Source organism: Myodes glareolus, chromosome 19 (assembly GCF_982192425.1).
Source record: "Myodes glareolus chromosome 19, mMyoGla1.1, whole genome shotgun sequence".
Lineage (NCBI taxonomy): Eukaryota > Metazoa > Chordata > Mammalia > Rodentia > Cricetidae > Myodes > Myodes glareolus.
In genome coordinates this window covers 41,358,621-41,374,530 of record NC_142044.1, presented here as the reverse complement: position 1 = coordinate 41,374,530, position 15,910 = coordinate 41,358,621, and the positions used below count along the sequence as shown (strand labels likewise).

Genomic DNA, 15,910 nt, shown 5'->3' with positions numbered 1-15,910 from the left:
TGGGGCCTAACAGACCCCTCTCTGAGCAAATGGAGTAGATCAGGTGGGAGATATGCCTTCCATAGAAGGCCCAGGTACTCCAAGACACCTAGGGTTGTAGCAGCTTTGGGGGTCCTGTGTAGTTCAGGGTCCAGGTCTGTGTTCTCTGCTTACCGGAAGGCGAAAGAATTTCTTGTTTTTGTTCTGTTCCACCTTCTGGGTGGTGGTTTTCTTACAAGTGAAGAGGCTGAACTCTCTTCCTAGGAGACAGAAAAGCTGTTCTGTGGTGTCTGGCCATGGCACTGAGCTTGTGGGAGCCTAAGACAACCCTAGAAACATTGACAAGAGTGGAACCAGAAACAGAACTGGCCCCAGGCAAGCATGGGCCTCTGCTCAATGAGGCAGAGCTGCTGAGCCAGCAGAGATAATGCCTACAAGGCCACATGTGCAGGGCATGGTGCATAGGATAACAAAACAAAGTCACAGCAGCCTCACAGGAAAACTAATCCCGGACTCTTACAAAACTGAGCCAAGTCCCAAAGAAGATGTTTTTTGTTTGTTTGTTTGTTTGTTTTTAAGACAGCATTTCTCTGTGTAGTCCTGACTTATCCTGCTGGGGACAGGGTCTCTCTACTATGTAATTCTGGCTGTTGACAGACCAGGCTCACAGAGCTCCACCTGACTCTGCTTCCCAAGTGCTGGGATTAGGCGTGTGCCATCACACCCGGCCTCCTGATGACTCCTACACTTGTTTTGTTCGTTTGCTTTTGAAACAGGGTCTTACTATCTAGCCCTGGCTCTGAACTCTATAGGGACCATGTTGGCCTTTAATTTGCAGTCCTCCTGCCTTAGCTTTCCAAGTGCTGGGATTAGAAGTGTGCGCCACAAAGCTGGGTTAAAAGTCTAAAAAGGAAAATTCAGTGCTGAAGAGATGGCTCGGTGGTTACAGCACATTCTGCTCTACGGAGGGTCATTCTTGACATCCACAGGGTGGCCACAAACATGTAACTCCAGTTCCTGGAAACCCAGCACCCTCTTCTGACCTCTGTGGGCACCGAGCACTCGCATATGGCACACAGACAGACATGCAGGCAAAACACACACATAAAAAAAATCTGAAAAAATTAATAGAAAAAATTAAAACAACAACAAAAGTAGAAGAAAATCTAGGACTGGGGTGTTGCAGGGTCAGAGTTCGGGATTAGCAAGAGCTGATGCTCTGGGTTTAAGCCCTGAAACCACCAAAAACTAAGAAAAACTACCAATGTGACAAGTTGTTAAACCTTCAATGCATCAAAACAAAAAATCCTGAGCACAGCCAATCCTTGGAGGCAGAAATAAAGACAATTTAACAACTGGTTTCTTTCTTTTATTTTTTTTTCCTCCCCCCTTAGGAAACAAAACAAAACAAAACAAAAACCTGGTCTACAGAGGAGTCCCAGGCCAGCCAGGGATACACAGAGAAATCCTGTCTGACCTATTGCCTGAGAAAAGCATGTCTGTTTGCTTAGGACAGTGACAGAGACAGGGTCTGGTCCTGGAAAAGCAGGGGCTGTTATAATTTCCAGACTGACACTGCAGTCAGGCTCTTCCTTGGAACCCCAAGACGAGACTAAAACTTCACAGGTAGTGGGGGCCTGACTCAGCTGCAGGGTCCAATCGACTTAACCACAACGTCTACACCAGTGGGTTTCCCTCTACCTGTCTGAAATATTGACCTTCACATCTCAGTGTGGAGGCCTCGCACGACCAGTGTCGGGGGCTATCTTGGCACTGCTCCATGTGGCCTCCATACCCTATCTCTACCCAAGACAGGTGCAATCCACATGCTGTGGCTCAAGCGCCTCCCTCTGCCTTCGGATAGGGAGGAGAGGCAAGGCTCACAGGCCCAGAGACAGCATCAGCCTAAGGCCTGGCTCACAGACATGATGTGACGTGACGTGACCTTCGCAGACTCTTAAACTAGCCACCAAAGTGAAGTAGCAATGCCAATGAACTGCAGTCAGAGTGCTCACAGTGTGGTTGACAAATGGGCAGTAGAATTTCTGCTCTGTAATTGACCAGGCTGGTTTCAAACTCCTGTCTCAGCCTCCTAAGTGCTTGGATTGGAGATGTATGCCACCAAAACATGTCTATGACATGATATGGGGAGAGAAATAGAAAAGTTGGGACCGTACAAGTTACTCCGCTGGCCATCAGTGTCCTCACTGGTGACAGGCATGTAGGGTCTCCTGTGGTTCACTTGGCTGTCATGGAGATGAAACAGCACCCAGAGGTTCCAACAGGTCCCAGGCACCAGTAAACTCCTAGGTTCCTATTAACTAGCTTTTCTTTTCTTTCTTTCTTTCTTTGGTTTGTTTGTTTGTTTGTTTGTTTTGTTTTGTTTTGTTTTGTTTTTTGAGACAGGCTTGCTTTGGAGCTCTTATAGACCAGGTTGGCCTCGAACTCACAGAGATCCACCTGCCTCTGCCTCCTGAGTGCTGGGATTAAAGGTGCGTACCATCACTGCCCGGCTTAACTAGCTTTTCATATTCTACTGTACAACATACAGACTGGATAGAATATAGAACACACAGACTGAATAGAGTATAGAACACACAGGCCTCATAGACAATTCTAGAAGACACAGACCCATACAGTATAGAACAACAGGCCTCATAGATGATAGTAGAACACAGACTGGATAGAGTATAAAATACACAGACCTCATAGATGATACTAGAATATACAGACCCATACAGTGTAGAACACACAGGCCTAGTAGATGATACTAGAACACAGACTGGATAGAGTATAAAATACACAGGTCTCATAGATGATACTAGAACATACAGACCCACACAGTGTAGAACATACAGGCCTAGTAGATGATACTGGTACACACAGACCTGATACAGTATGGGAGAACAGACAGACAAGAAGGTAGATTTGCGTGTTTGCTTATAGCTCTATGGATGGAACTCATGGTCTAGGCAATCCCTGTGTCAGAACTGGGTGTCCCCAGCCTTTCTACCAACTGTAAACCTCTACTCTCCATACTCATAGACACTGGTATTGTATTCATTTGATGGCTAGCCTGGAAGCCTATGAGAGAAAACCTAGTGGGGACATCAGTGCCCTGGTACTCTGCCTCAGTTACACTGTGACTGGGCTGTAAAGGGGCAGAAGGCACAGGGCTGGAGCTGGGCGCTTACCCCTTATAAGTCGACTGCTCTGTAACATCAGTTCTTCTCTCCGGAACCTCTCTGGATCCAGCTCCGAGTAGTCCCAATTGTCATAGCTCTTTGGGCAAGGATACGTCCCTAAAAGAAGCCAAGAGGGTAACAGACACTTCCACTGATGAGACTGGGGCAGGACAAGGGGAACAGAGGCCTTGAGTCTCCTGCTGGCTTCAGGGAACTGGAGATCTGCTACCAGCATTGTCCTGGCCTTGTCACTTCCTCTCTGGAGAGTTTCCTCACCTGAAGAATGGGGACAATGCCACCTGCCCTGGGTGTGTGACCCATGACAGCGCTAATGAAGATGCTGCAGTTACCCAGCTTCCTGTTTGTCTCCCATTGTTCTTGCTGAACAAAGAGTTTCCCTTCCACAGGGACAGGGGTAGGGACAGTTGGTCTGCATCCCCAGGGCCTCCCGCTGGACCGGGCAGCAGTGAATAACTGCTCGGCGAAAGTTCTTCAACACACTCTCAGGCTCAACACACTCTCAGGCTCAGTGCCAGAAATGATGCTTCCAAGGGTCACTGGAGAAATGTGAGCCACTGTGCGATGCTGCTGCCTCCACTTGGCAATAGGAGTAGGCAGGCAGTTTATTCCTGGTGATTAGTCAGGCAAAATCAGGACCAGGGAGAAGGAGCAGCAGGAAGAAGGTGGGAAATGAGAGACAGGTTGCCACAGTGACCCAAGACCTAGCTTTGGAGGGGAACAACTCTGGGTCTAAAGCAAGACACTCAGTTCTTTTCTCTTGAACTTCTTTAACCCTTCATGTTCAGAGGGCTAAAAGGGTGTGCAGCGAACGCCGGCAAGGCTAGGCCTTGGCTAGTGTCTGGGAACACAGCCAGCAAACAGGTCCATACACTGACACAAAACTACTTTTAATGAGTGAGCTATTCCTCCTGGGCTGTCCGTAGACAGTGAAGGTTGGCTAAATGCCAGCTTTCCAGAACTGAGATCCCAGAGAAACAGAGGTGTCTCCAAGATGACCCTGAATGGAAAACCTTGGTCGTGAATCTCTGATGTGCTTCTCCTGGACAGAGGCATCACACACGAGTAGCTACATCTCCCTGGCAGGTAGGTAAATGGACTCTGTGTGACTTCCCGTGGAAAGGAGGGAGTGAAGGCCAGACAGCCTGCACAGGAATCCCCCAAAGCATTCCATTCCTCCTCTATGGTCCAGCCATGTTTCCTACTGGATGCTGTAAATCTTAGCCATGGAGACAAAGGTCTTTATGAGGAAGTGACCTTGTTGAACTTCTTGCTCCCAACATGAAATGTCAAAGTTGCCTGTTTCGCACGATATCTGACCAACACAAATCTTCACAAAGAATAACAGCATCCAATGACCTCAGAAAGGGTCTATGCTGAGATAGGGAAGTGGGGGAAAGGAATGAAGATGTCTGGGAAAGCCAAGGAGGAGCTGGCGCAGTATGTGCTGAAGTGGACTGCAGGGCCACCTGGGTCCTGCTGCTCTGGGGTCCGTGGCTAACTAACAGGGCTGAAGTGACACTTGCTGCCTTGCTCCCTGCAGATGTGGTGGGGCATAGGCTCAGGTCAGGCGGCCATGACTCAGAACTGCATACAAGAAAAGGGGAATTGGGACTGCAGCTCAGTCCACACTCTCACATTCTCATCCTCTCTCCCCCGCCCTTGCTCCTTCCTTTCCTCTCTCTTCCTCTCTGGTGTTTTGAGATAGGTCTAAGTAACCCTAGTCAGCCTGATATTTGCCATATAGCCCAGGCTGGCCCAAACTCATAGCAATCTTCCTGCTTCTTCCTCCCGAGTGTTGGGACTGCAGGTGTGTGCTACCATGCCCAGCTTTATCTTTCTTTATAGTTCATTTTGGCTGCTATATTCGTGAGCTTTTTTTTTTTTTTAAGGCAGGGGTTTGCCATGAATTCAGGCTGGCTTTGAACTCACAAACTCCCTGCCATAGCCTCTCGAATACAAGGGATGCAGGGAAGTAGGTATGAAGCTCAAAGCTCAGACTTCACTGATAAGGAAAGAACAGGAGGCTGTCTTGATGCTAGGCAGTCAAAAAACACACCCAGCCTCTGGTGGGAAACATTTTGCACCACCTTCCTTACCTAGTTGGCAGGAAGTCCCTCCCCTCTCACCTGAGATCCACAGGTCCATGGTATTACAAATTTCTGACTTGAATTCGTGGGTGTCGAACCAGGACTGGGGGAAGGAGCAGCAGAAACTGGTATACAGGGCTTTGCTCAGAAGCGATGGGAGCCTCTGGGAGGAAGCAGAGCTCAGCATCAGTCCCAGTGTCTCTGCCCTCAGAAAAGAGGCCTGGCTGAGCCAAGAACCGGTGACCAAATTCCTTCCAACACCAGGCTACCTTCCTTTCTGTCTTGGGCTGCCTCCCCATCTCTGGGTGTCACTGAGGATACTCCTCAGGAACCAGGCTCTGCTCAGCCAGCAATCTCCGCCTTCCCCCAGCACACCTCCGCAGTGTTCTAACGCTCGGTGCTTCTGTACTCTGCCCAGAGCACGGCCAAGGAAACAGCAAGATAAGGACATATATACACTGCATATGCATGCATCGCCCCATGACTATCTACCCCAAGGAGGACCAGTTGAGCTTTGTTTGACAAGGTCTCACTATGCAGCCCAGGAATTTATGTGAATCATCTCTCTGCCTGCTGAATGCTGGAATTACAGGTGTGAACCACTATACAGGCTGAGAGGGAGGCTTCTCCTCTCTTCTTTGTGTGATGCTGGAAACTGAACTTAGGATCTCACGCACATTGAGAAGCACCGTTTCAGGGCAACACCCCCAGCTCCCAGGGAATTCAATTATTGTTTTCATTTCTGTTTTGATTTGGGACTAAACTTTTCTCCTATCCATACTTCTTCCTCAGTGAATTTCTCATTTATGTACTTTATCCAGGAATCTATGAAATGTCTGCAGTTTTTGGAGCCTACCCTGGAACTAACTGTTATAGACCAGGCTGGCCTCGAACTCACAGAGATCCACCTGCCTCCCAATTGCTTGGATTAAAGGCGTTTACCACCATTGCCTGGTGAGATGTCTAATATTTTTAAAATTGTTTTAGACTTGAGTGTTTTGCCTGCATATATGTCCATGCAGCATATGTATGCTGGTTTCCTGCATAGGCCAGGTAAATATATATAAGATCCCCTGGAACTGAGGTTAAAGATAGTTTAAGCTACCCTATGGGTGCTGGGAACTACACCCATGACTTTTGTAAGAACAATAAGTGCTTTAACTGCTGAACCATCACTCCAGTCTCAAGATGTTGAACTTTTTTTTTACTGATTTGCAAGAGTTCTTTATGTTGTGTTACACAGACACCACCAGGAGCTGGAGAGTTGGCTCAGGGGTTAAGAGCATTAGCTGCTCTTGCAGAAGACCCAGTTCCAATTTCTGGGTCCCACCAAGGCAACTCATAGCCACCTGCAACTTGGTTCCAGAGGATCTGGTGCCTTCTTCTGACCTCCACAGGAACCAGGCATGAACATGGTACACAGACATATATGTAGGCAAAACACTCATACACATTAAAAAAATATAAAAAAATGCCACCAGTATTTTTGTACAGTTTGTTATTTATATCTTAATTTTCTGTGTAGTAGTTTAAAAAAAACTATATAGTCAATAGATAGGTGTAATGACACAGGCTCTAATCTTATCACTTGGAGATTGAGGCAGGAGAATGGAGAACTGAGGCTAGTTGAGACTACAGAGTCAGATTGTAGCTAGATTGGACTAGAGTGAGACCTCAACTCACAAATAAATTACACACACACATACAGTGAGAATACACAGTTCAATCCACCAGTCTTGTTTGAGGACCCGTCTCCTAGATCATGCTTACACTGTTCTTCCTCACCTGCGAATTATCGAAATACCGATACATTTTCTCCCAACAGTCTCTTTAGTTAACACACCACACACACACACACACACACGCACGCACACACAGTATACATGTGTCTACACGTCGCATTCTAATATTACAAGCTTATTTAAATATGACAGAAACATGAACTAGAATAGCAAAGGGGATAGAAGAACAGCAGAGCAGTGAAGAGCACTGGCTGTTATTACAGAGGACCCAGGTTCAATTCCCAGCACCCACATGGCAGCTCACAGACAGCTGTTACTTCAGTTCCAGGGGATTTTCGGGCTTCTTCTGGCCTTTGCTGGCACTATGTGCACATAACACATATAGATACAGAGGCAAAATACCCACACCCATAAAATAAAAGTGTTTTCTTTTTTTAAAAAAGATTAATTTATTATGCGTAGTGTTCTGTATGTATGTATGCCTACAGGCCAGAAGAGGGTACCAAATCTTGTTATAGATGGTTATGAGCCACCATGTGGGTGCTGGGAATTGAACTCAGGACCTCTGGAAGAACAGCCAGTGTTCTTAACCTTTGAACCCTCTCTACAGATCCCCCAAAGGTCTTAGTTCTTTAAAAAGAAAAGAAATAGAAAAGTGAACTCCCTTATGACCTCAGTCCTCAGAGACAACCATTGCTAGGAACTTGGCAAATATTTCCCAGATTTTTTTCTATTTCTGGGTGTGCATGTGTGCGCATATAACTACAGAGCTGTGTCATCACCTAATGGTGAGAATACATTGAGAACCACATCAGTAGGTGATTTCATCATATATAAACATTACAGACTTTACTTACACAAACTGTAATGGCTTGTCACCTTTATGTGACATAATCTCATGGGACCACTGCCAGAGATGTGACCTATCATGAACTGAATTGTTTGTTACAAAGTGTGTGATGGCTATATACCATAGTTTTAAACATTGAATTGAATAACTTGCTTCTCCCCCCCTCAAAACACATCGTTACATCTTCCCCCGTGAGCACAGGACTCAGTCACACTTCTTTGCAATGGCTAAATCATAAGCTAGTGCACGGGTACTTATTACTCCTTTATGGAACGCCTGTTTGGGGGCATTCTCTTGCCAGAAAGATGTTTTCTTTCTTTCTTTCTTTCTTTCTTTCTTTCTTTCTTTCTTCCTTCCTTCCTTCCTTCTTTCTTTCTTTCTTTTCCCTCGACACAGGGCTTCTCTGTAGCTTTGGAGCCTGTCCTGGAACTAGCTCTTGTTCCAGTTCAGGCTGGCCTTGAACTCAGAGATCCACCTGCCTCTGCCTCCCGAGTGCTGGGATTAAAGGCTTGCACTACGACCACCTGGCTCAGCAAAGATGTTTTCTTTTTTTTTTTCTTATTTATTTATTATGTATACAATATTCTGTCTGCATGTATGCCCGAAGGCCAGAAGAGGGCACCAGACCTCATTACAGATGGTTGTGAGCCACCATGTGGTTGCTGGGAATTGAACTCAGGACCTTTGGAAGAGCAGGCAGTGCTCTTAACCTCTGAGCCATCTCTTCAGCCCCAGCAAAGAAGTTTTCTAAGCAGCAAGTGATACTCACTTTTATGAGTGCCTCTTCATAGTGGGACCGAACCGTCTTGAACAACAGCAAGGCGTAATTCCGGGCTATCCGGTCAAACAGCTTGTTTTGGATCTCCTTGTTTGGCTGCCCGGTGAGAGACAGAATTACCAGCATGCCTGCGGCAGCTGCCCAAGGGGCTGCCATGCTTTCTCATTTGTTGTTTTATCAGAGATGGCCTCACCAGGAGACCTCAGGCTGGCCTTGAATATGCACCACCACACCTGGCGGGTCTCACCTCAGAAGTCTTACTCGCTAGAGCAGTGGTTCTCAACTACGACCCTCTACCTCACGCTGTGATGACCCCCAACTTACACTTATTTTCAATGTTACATCATAACTGTAGGTTTGCTACTGTTATGAATTGTAATGTAACTATCTGATATGTGACCCCTGTGAAAGGTTATTTGACCCCTCCACCTCCACCCCCGCAAAGGGGTCACAACCTGTGGGTTGAGGTATGAGCTGCTTGTCTGGGTCAAAAGGTCCCAAGTTCTTCTCTCGCCCTTGTCCTGGACCCGCTACTTAGCAGCAACTGACTGCTCAAACTCATGGGAGCTAAGGTTCGAGTATGTGGATGGGGCAGGAGTAGGGAGATGAGAGGCTGAATCTGTCAAGGTGATCCACTGGAACAGAGGGACTTGCAGCTCACACTAACAGCAGGACTTGGTCCCATACGAAGGCGAGGCCAGTGAGGGAGGAGACACAGGTTCACATTTACCTGGTACCGTTCATGAAATAGCCACCAAAAGCTGTCCAGCCAGATGGCGCTCAGGGAGGGAGAAGATAGAAACTTCTCTAATTCTCTGTCTGAACAATAAGACTTGAAAAGAAATGAAGTTCACATTAGTATCGTAGCCATTGTTATTATCACTGCTATTGTTGCTCAAGACAGGGCCTCACTATGTCCCCTGTGCCAGGAGCTTGTGATTCTCCTTGTCCCAACCTCCTGAGGGCTGATTCGCTAGCAATGAAAACAAAGAAAGAAACTGGGCAGTGGTGGTGCACGCCTTTAATCCCAGCACTCGGGAGGCAGAGGCAGGAGGATCTCTGTGAGTTCCAGGCCAGCCTGGTCTACAAGAGCTAGTTCCAGGGCAGGGCAGGCAACAAAGCGACACAGAGAAACCCTGTCTTCAAAAACCAAAAAAAAAAAAAAAAAAAAAAAGAAAAAGAAAAGAAAGAAAGAAAGAAAGAAAGAAAGAAAGAAAGAAAGAAAGAAAAAACCCTAATCTTTCAGTGAGTACTCATGATTTTCATGGCCCCATACTAAGTGACATTACATTTTCTCTTAACCTGGCTAGAATCTCTGAGCACACATTATTATCACATACTAGGAAACTGAGGCTCCATAGTTCAGGACACTGAGGACCGCAGAGCTCAAAGGACTTAAAGTAATATGGTCAGCAAATGGCAGAGCCAGTACTAGGAACCCACAACTCTAGAGGGAGCCCCCCAGACATCTAATACACAAGGCAAGGGCAGAGCCACGAGACTCTGCTGAATCAGTAATAAATATACGTAAGTCAAAAATTAAATCAATTACACACAAACTCAGAGGAGCAGAAGTTTTAGCTTGTGCTCTCCCCACCATATAGCATATATGACTGAGGGATGCCTGTATGTCTGCCACTGGATCACACGCCTTTGGTCTTCATCTCATTCAGGCGAGACTTAGCACAGGCAGGCGGTGGGAAGGAGAAGGAGGAGGAGGAGGAGAAGGAGGGAAAAAAAGAAGGGAATAAGAGAGATAGAGACAGGGAGATGGCTGGGGGCGGGGGGGGGAGAGGAAGTGTAGCAGCGAGTACAGTTGCCTGCCATGCGAGTCCCAGGAATGGAGGGAGGGCTGACTAGTTAAGGCTAATGCATCAATGACCAATGACCAGAACCGTTTGGGGGAAAGAGATCATGCAGCCATAAAAGATGAAGAGGCCCAGCGACACTGTCACCAAGAGCACTCGGACCGCCTTCCTTCTGCAGACCTCCACAGAGCTGTCACCTGCCTCTGGCGTTGCTTCACATAAGCATGAAGCATCTTGGGGACATCATCACTCTTCCCTCCAAAGCCCTGTGCCCGAGCCTTGTTGGGGAATACTCCACACCCAAAGCAGAGTTGTTCTGACTAGAAAGTAATAAAAGTCAGGCTGACTGACGTGCCACAGAGCAGCTGAGAGAACAGCAGATGGCCCACAGACAGACACGTGTTTATGAAGGTATTTGCTCCAGTTGTTTTTTTTTTAATAGCACACATGATCAAAACACACTGCAAGGGCTGGCAAGAAAGCCCAGGATGTAAAAGCCCTGCTGCCAGCACTGACGACTGGGTTCCGTCCCTTCTGCAGAGTCCTCTGACCTCGGCAGGCACGCCTGTACAACTGGAGTGAGCTGGCTCCCTGCTCTCTCCCTTACCTTGCCACTAAGGGGGTTTTTCTCAGACCGAATCACATTGCCCACCATATCGCAGAAGTCCACGCCATTGGGAAGCCTGTTGGGCCTAGTTTCATCAAACGGGGGGTGTTGGTGAAGCTCCGCCAGCAGATTTTTATCTGCTCTTTTCTGATGAGAAAAAAAGGCATACTATGAAAATGGGATCCACCATCTCGACAATTTAAAACAAGAACATGCCTTCCCCCTCTACACACAGTGCAACAGACTCATAGACACGGAGCAAACAAGAGCTTCCCGACCCCAACACCCGCTGCATCAGCTCTGCTTTCCTTAAAGCTCTGAGCAAAGACTTCCAAATACAGTTATGTTAACCCTCCCCCCTCTCCCCCGTCTCTCCAACACATACACACTTTTATGTCCTAGTTTAGACACCTAGCCTTATTCTAGATTTCTTCAGGGTGTGTGTGTGTATGTTTATGTATGTATGTATGTATATGTATACTGTTCTCAAAATTATCATGTAAACTGCTACAGTTTAATTGACTTCTCCCTCATTACTTTCAATATTATTGTCATTAATATCTTAGAGCACATAGTCCTCTTCCTCTTTGTGTCATTTATTTAGCAAGATTTTCAAGACAGAGTTGCTCTGTGTAGTCCTGGCTGCCCTGGAATTCACTCTGTAGACCAGATTGGCCTTGAACTCAGAGATCTGCTTGCCTTTGCCTCCTGAGTGCTGGGATTAAAGGCATGTGCCACCACTACCCAGCTAGCATGATTTTCTTAAAACAGTAATATTTATCGAAGGATGTAACTGCCTCAATATATGACATTACTTAATATATATCATTAAATTATTTTTTATAACCAAATGCAAACATGACAGTTGATAAAAAAAAAAAAAAGATGGGACAATGCAGAAAAGTGGAATGAGGGCTGCATTTACCATCAGCCCACAGCACCTGCCGATACACTGTGCTGGGCTAGCTGTTTGCTTTATAACTTAGCCATGGGAGGGGACAGTGAGAGAAGAGCTTGCTGAATGACTGTGCTGATCCTGAATCATAGGTCACTCGGCCAGTTACTCGTATGCCACCTCAGGCAGGACATTTATACTCAGACACCATCAACGGCATGTAAGGCGATTTCACCTCAGACCCAACCACCAGGCTTTGTGCTGTTTCAGAATTTACTCAGTGATAAAAAGATAATGGGAACAGGAGCAATCAAATGAGTCAGAGAGTGAGGATGCCAGAGACTATGTCTGATGATGTGAGATCAAGCTCCGGGAGCTACAAGGTAGACTAGAGAACTGGCTTCTGCAAGTTGTGCTCAGGCCGCCACATGTGTGCCATGGCATGTGCACCCCCCCCACATACATACAAAATTAATATAGTAATTTTTTTCCAGGAAAGATAATGCAGTGTTTCCTAAGGCTTTTGGTACAGGTGATCTGGATAGTTTAAATAACCACTTTTTGGGGTTCTTTTTGAAATTAAAAAATTGCAGTGCTGGAGACAGAACCCAGGGCTTTGCGCATGTTAGACAAGCACTCTCCCCGTGAGTCGCACCCCCAGCCTGCACCTGCTAGACAAGCACTCTCCCCGTGAGCCGCACCCCCAGCCTGCACCGTGAATCTTGACAAGGACAGCTGTCACGGAACTTGCCGGCAACAGAGGGGGCTGGCCTTGGGCTGGAGAGCCGAGTGGTGAGCTGTGCCTGTCCTTTGACATGCTGCATGGCCCTGGACCATCATCTCAGCTTCCTGGCACATCCGCATTGATCACTACAAACAGCCTGGCCGGTGAGTGGTGGCACGGGACCCTCCTGTGTAGAAGGCACATGGAGTTGTGTGGTGCCATCGCAGTGAAACTGGAGGACTCTCTCTAAGCGGAGACGCCTCCGCTCTAACAGTAACAAACACAGGGCTCTAGGACACTCTAACTGCAGAGGCTGGGTTCAGGTCTGCCCTTTCAAGAGTGACATGAGCAATTCTAGAATTAAAGTATTGCCAGATCTTTGAAAAAGTGAACCCTGTCTTTCTCTGTGAGTCACTAGGCACCAAATCTTCCTTCCCGAAGAATAAAACCCATTTTGTTCATGGTAGAAACTACTGGTAAAGCAACATGGCGCTGGGCTCTTACCCTTTTTGTCAGGACCACCTTGGCATTCCGGAGCTCTGAGCCTTTGCAGGATATCGGTGACTCTTCCTTTGGTCGCCTGGCTGAGAATGGAGGAGAAAGTTAGATATGAGGAGCAGTGGCTGCACCTGCTACTGGGAGCTAAGACTGCTGCAGAGGGCTGCCTGGTGACGGACAGACAGGGCTGCCTGGTGACGGACAGACTGCTGGGCTGGCTTGTCTGTTCAGAAGCAGCAGGGACTCTGTGCACCAGGCAATCTCCTCCCCAGCAGGACTCTCGTGGGTGTGTGTGTGTGGGTGTGGGTGTGTGTGACCACCAGGTGGGGCTTTATAAAGAAGCAGAGATCAAAGCACCTGGTGCAATGTCACCTAGCAGATAGCCCGGCATGATCCTGTCCCTCCCTCCTTCCTTGTCCAGTGTCAGGTCTGATGGAAGGCTGCCACAGAAGAGGACAAAAGCCATTCTCAGGTAGAACTCTGGATTCTAACTCAACTACATTTCAAAGACTAAAAAAAAATAATAACGGGTTTTTCTCAGTGGCAGGGCATGTGCTTGGCATGTGCAAGGCCCTGCGATCCGTGCTAGCATGAAACAAAAATGCTGAAAAGAATCTAAACTTAAGAGAATAAAAAACCAAACCCCACAAAAGCACTTTTCAGACTGAGAAAGGATTTTTTGCCTTTGTCTCCCAGGCTGCCGTGAGTTTTCTCTTTTAAAGACTTCTTCTCCAACTCATATTCCTCAATTGCCTTCAAAAACCAGAAGAAGAAGAAAAAAACAGGGCATTAGAGATTGATGTAAATCCAGGGAAGGGGTCAGGGGTCAGGAATTGGAGCTTTATCCTTACTGGCATCCAAAAGCCTGAAACAGAGTATGTAGCTAAGTACCTCTTCTCTGCCCCTGGGTGGTAGGGACCTCGGGCCATTGGTGTCACTGACATGGCCCCACTGTATGTCATCAATACAGATCTCATCCCAGCACCCTTGCATCACGCTGTCCCCCTGGCTCCACTTCTGGGAGCACAGGATGCAGAGCAGGGCTCTGACTGCAATCCACAAGTACATATGTGCGATCTTTCCATAAGAAGGTAATAACCACACCTACCTTCCATGTAAGGACCCAGGAGAAAGTATTTGGTGCATTTTGCACACAGCCCAGAGCTGTCAAACAGGCTTACTAGGAGCTAACCTTGTCATCAGTCAGTCACCATTGACCTCTCACCCGGGCCCACTGTATCTCTGATGCTCCCCACCCTCACCTTAGACAAAGAAAGAAAAGGGAATGTCAGTGCCCCCACAATGTATTGCTTGTCAGCTAAGGGGCTAGCTGTGCTTGGATAGAGTTCGCTATGGAAGTGCTGGATGTGTCGCCCAGAAGAATGGGTTCCAGGATGCTAGACGTGACCTCACAGTCAAGCCTGGTGCATAAAGGTAACAGCAGACAGATCTGTGCACTCACATACTCGATCTCTGCTGTGACCAGGGGTTCCTCTAAGTCCCAGCTAGGTCAGGCATGTGTTACATACAGCTCATCCGATCCCTATGGATGCTCTCAGATAGGTGGATTATTGTGGGGCCTCTTACCAGATGTTGAGGCTCATTCCCTCCTGTCTGGCGTTCTGACTGAAAAGCTCACACACCCAGTGCTACCCTCCCCACAGAAATACATGCCTTCACAGAATCATCCAGAGAGCGTGTCCGTGCATCCTACTGCTATTCACAACTTGATTCCAATCCCAGCTCAGATGTGGGCCACGAGCGCTCCCCCCCAATTCATAAAGAATTGGTGGGGGAGAATTGTCTGTGTTCTGTCAATCATGTTTTAAATAAACGCTGATTGGCCAGGCAGGAGGTGTAGGCGGGAAAGCCAGACAGGAAGTGGGAATGATGCAAGGAGAGCAGGAGAATTCTGGGGAGGAGGAAGTTGATTCCTCCCACTCCTGCCCAGATCACCGAAGCAGCAGGATGTGAGCTGCCCCACTGAAAAAGGTATTGAGCCACATGGCTAAAATAGATCAGAAAAATGGGTTAATCAAGATATGAGAGTTAGCCAGTGGGAAACCTGACCTACTGGGCCAATCAGCATTATAACTTACGGAGTCCTGTGTGGGTGATTTTCTCTGGGACTAAATAATTGTGGGGACCTGGTGGGAGGACAGAAAAACCCACAAACAAGCAGGCCCAACCTCTTCATGTGACAAAGAATGGCTTCGCTTGTATGAGAAGAAAATTGGGACCAGCAAGATGACCTTAGTTTGATTCCTGGGACCCACACGGTGGAAGGAGAACTGACTCCCACGAGCTGTCCTCTGTCCTCCGTATGTGCGCCATGGCAAGCATCTATGTACTCACATTCTCTCCCCCTCTCTCTCTGACCATACTCATTCCACTGAGAAACTTTACTTCTAGGGCTTTATTCTGCAGATGAGCCTGTGGTGGTTGGTTTTTGTTGTTGTTGTTGTTGTTGTTGTTTTGTTTTGTTTTTGTCATCTTGACACAAACTAGAATCATCTGGGAAGAGGGACCCTCAGCGAGGAATTGCCTCCATCAGATTGGCCTATGGGCAAGTCTGTGGGGGCATTTTCCTGATTAATGATTGATGTGGGCAGTGCCACCCTTGGCAGGTGGTTCTGGGTTGTATAAGAAGGCAAACTGAGCTGGAGAGATGGCTCTGTGCTTTAGAAAACTTGTTGCTCTTCCAGAGGACCCAGGTTCAATTCCCAGCAACTGCAT

General features: G+C 47.4%; 1 protein-coding gene across 1 annotated transcript in view; it reads right to left on the bottom strand.

Moving 5' to 3' along the window:
* Positions 1–15,910, bottom strand: part of Fam227a (family with sequence similarity 227 member A) — a 58,443-nt gene that overhangs the window by 23,703 nt on the left and 18,830 nt on the right. Inside the window, exons 4-11 of the mRNA XM_085678396.2 lie at positions 13,858–13,927; positions 13,181–13,260; positions 11,058–11,204; positions 9,373–9,474; positions 8,634–8,738; positions 5,312–5,435; positions 3,174–3,281; positions 154–239 (exon numbers count right to left, since the gene is read on the bottom strand). Of these exons, the coding sequence (XP_085534522.2) occupies positions 154–239; positions 3,174–3,281; positions 5,312–5,435; positions 8,634–8,738; positions 9,373–9,474; positions 11,058–11,204; positions 13,181–13,260; positions 13,858–13,927 (822 nt within the window). The remainder of the gene's footprint in view (positions 1–153; positions 240–3,173; positions 3,282–5,311; positions 5,436–8,633; positions 8,739–9,372; positions 9,475–11,057; positions 11,205–13,180; positions 13,261–13,857; positions 13,928–15,910) is intronic.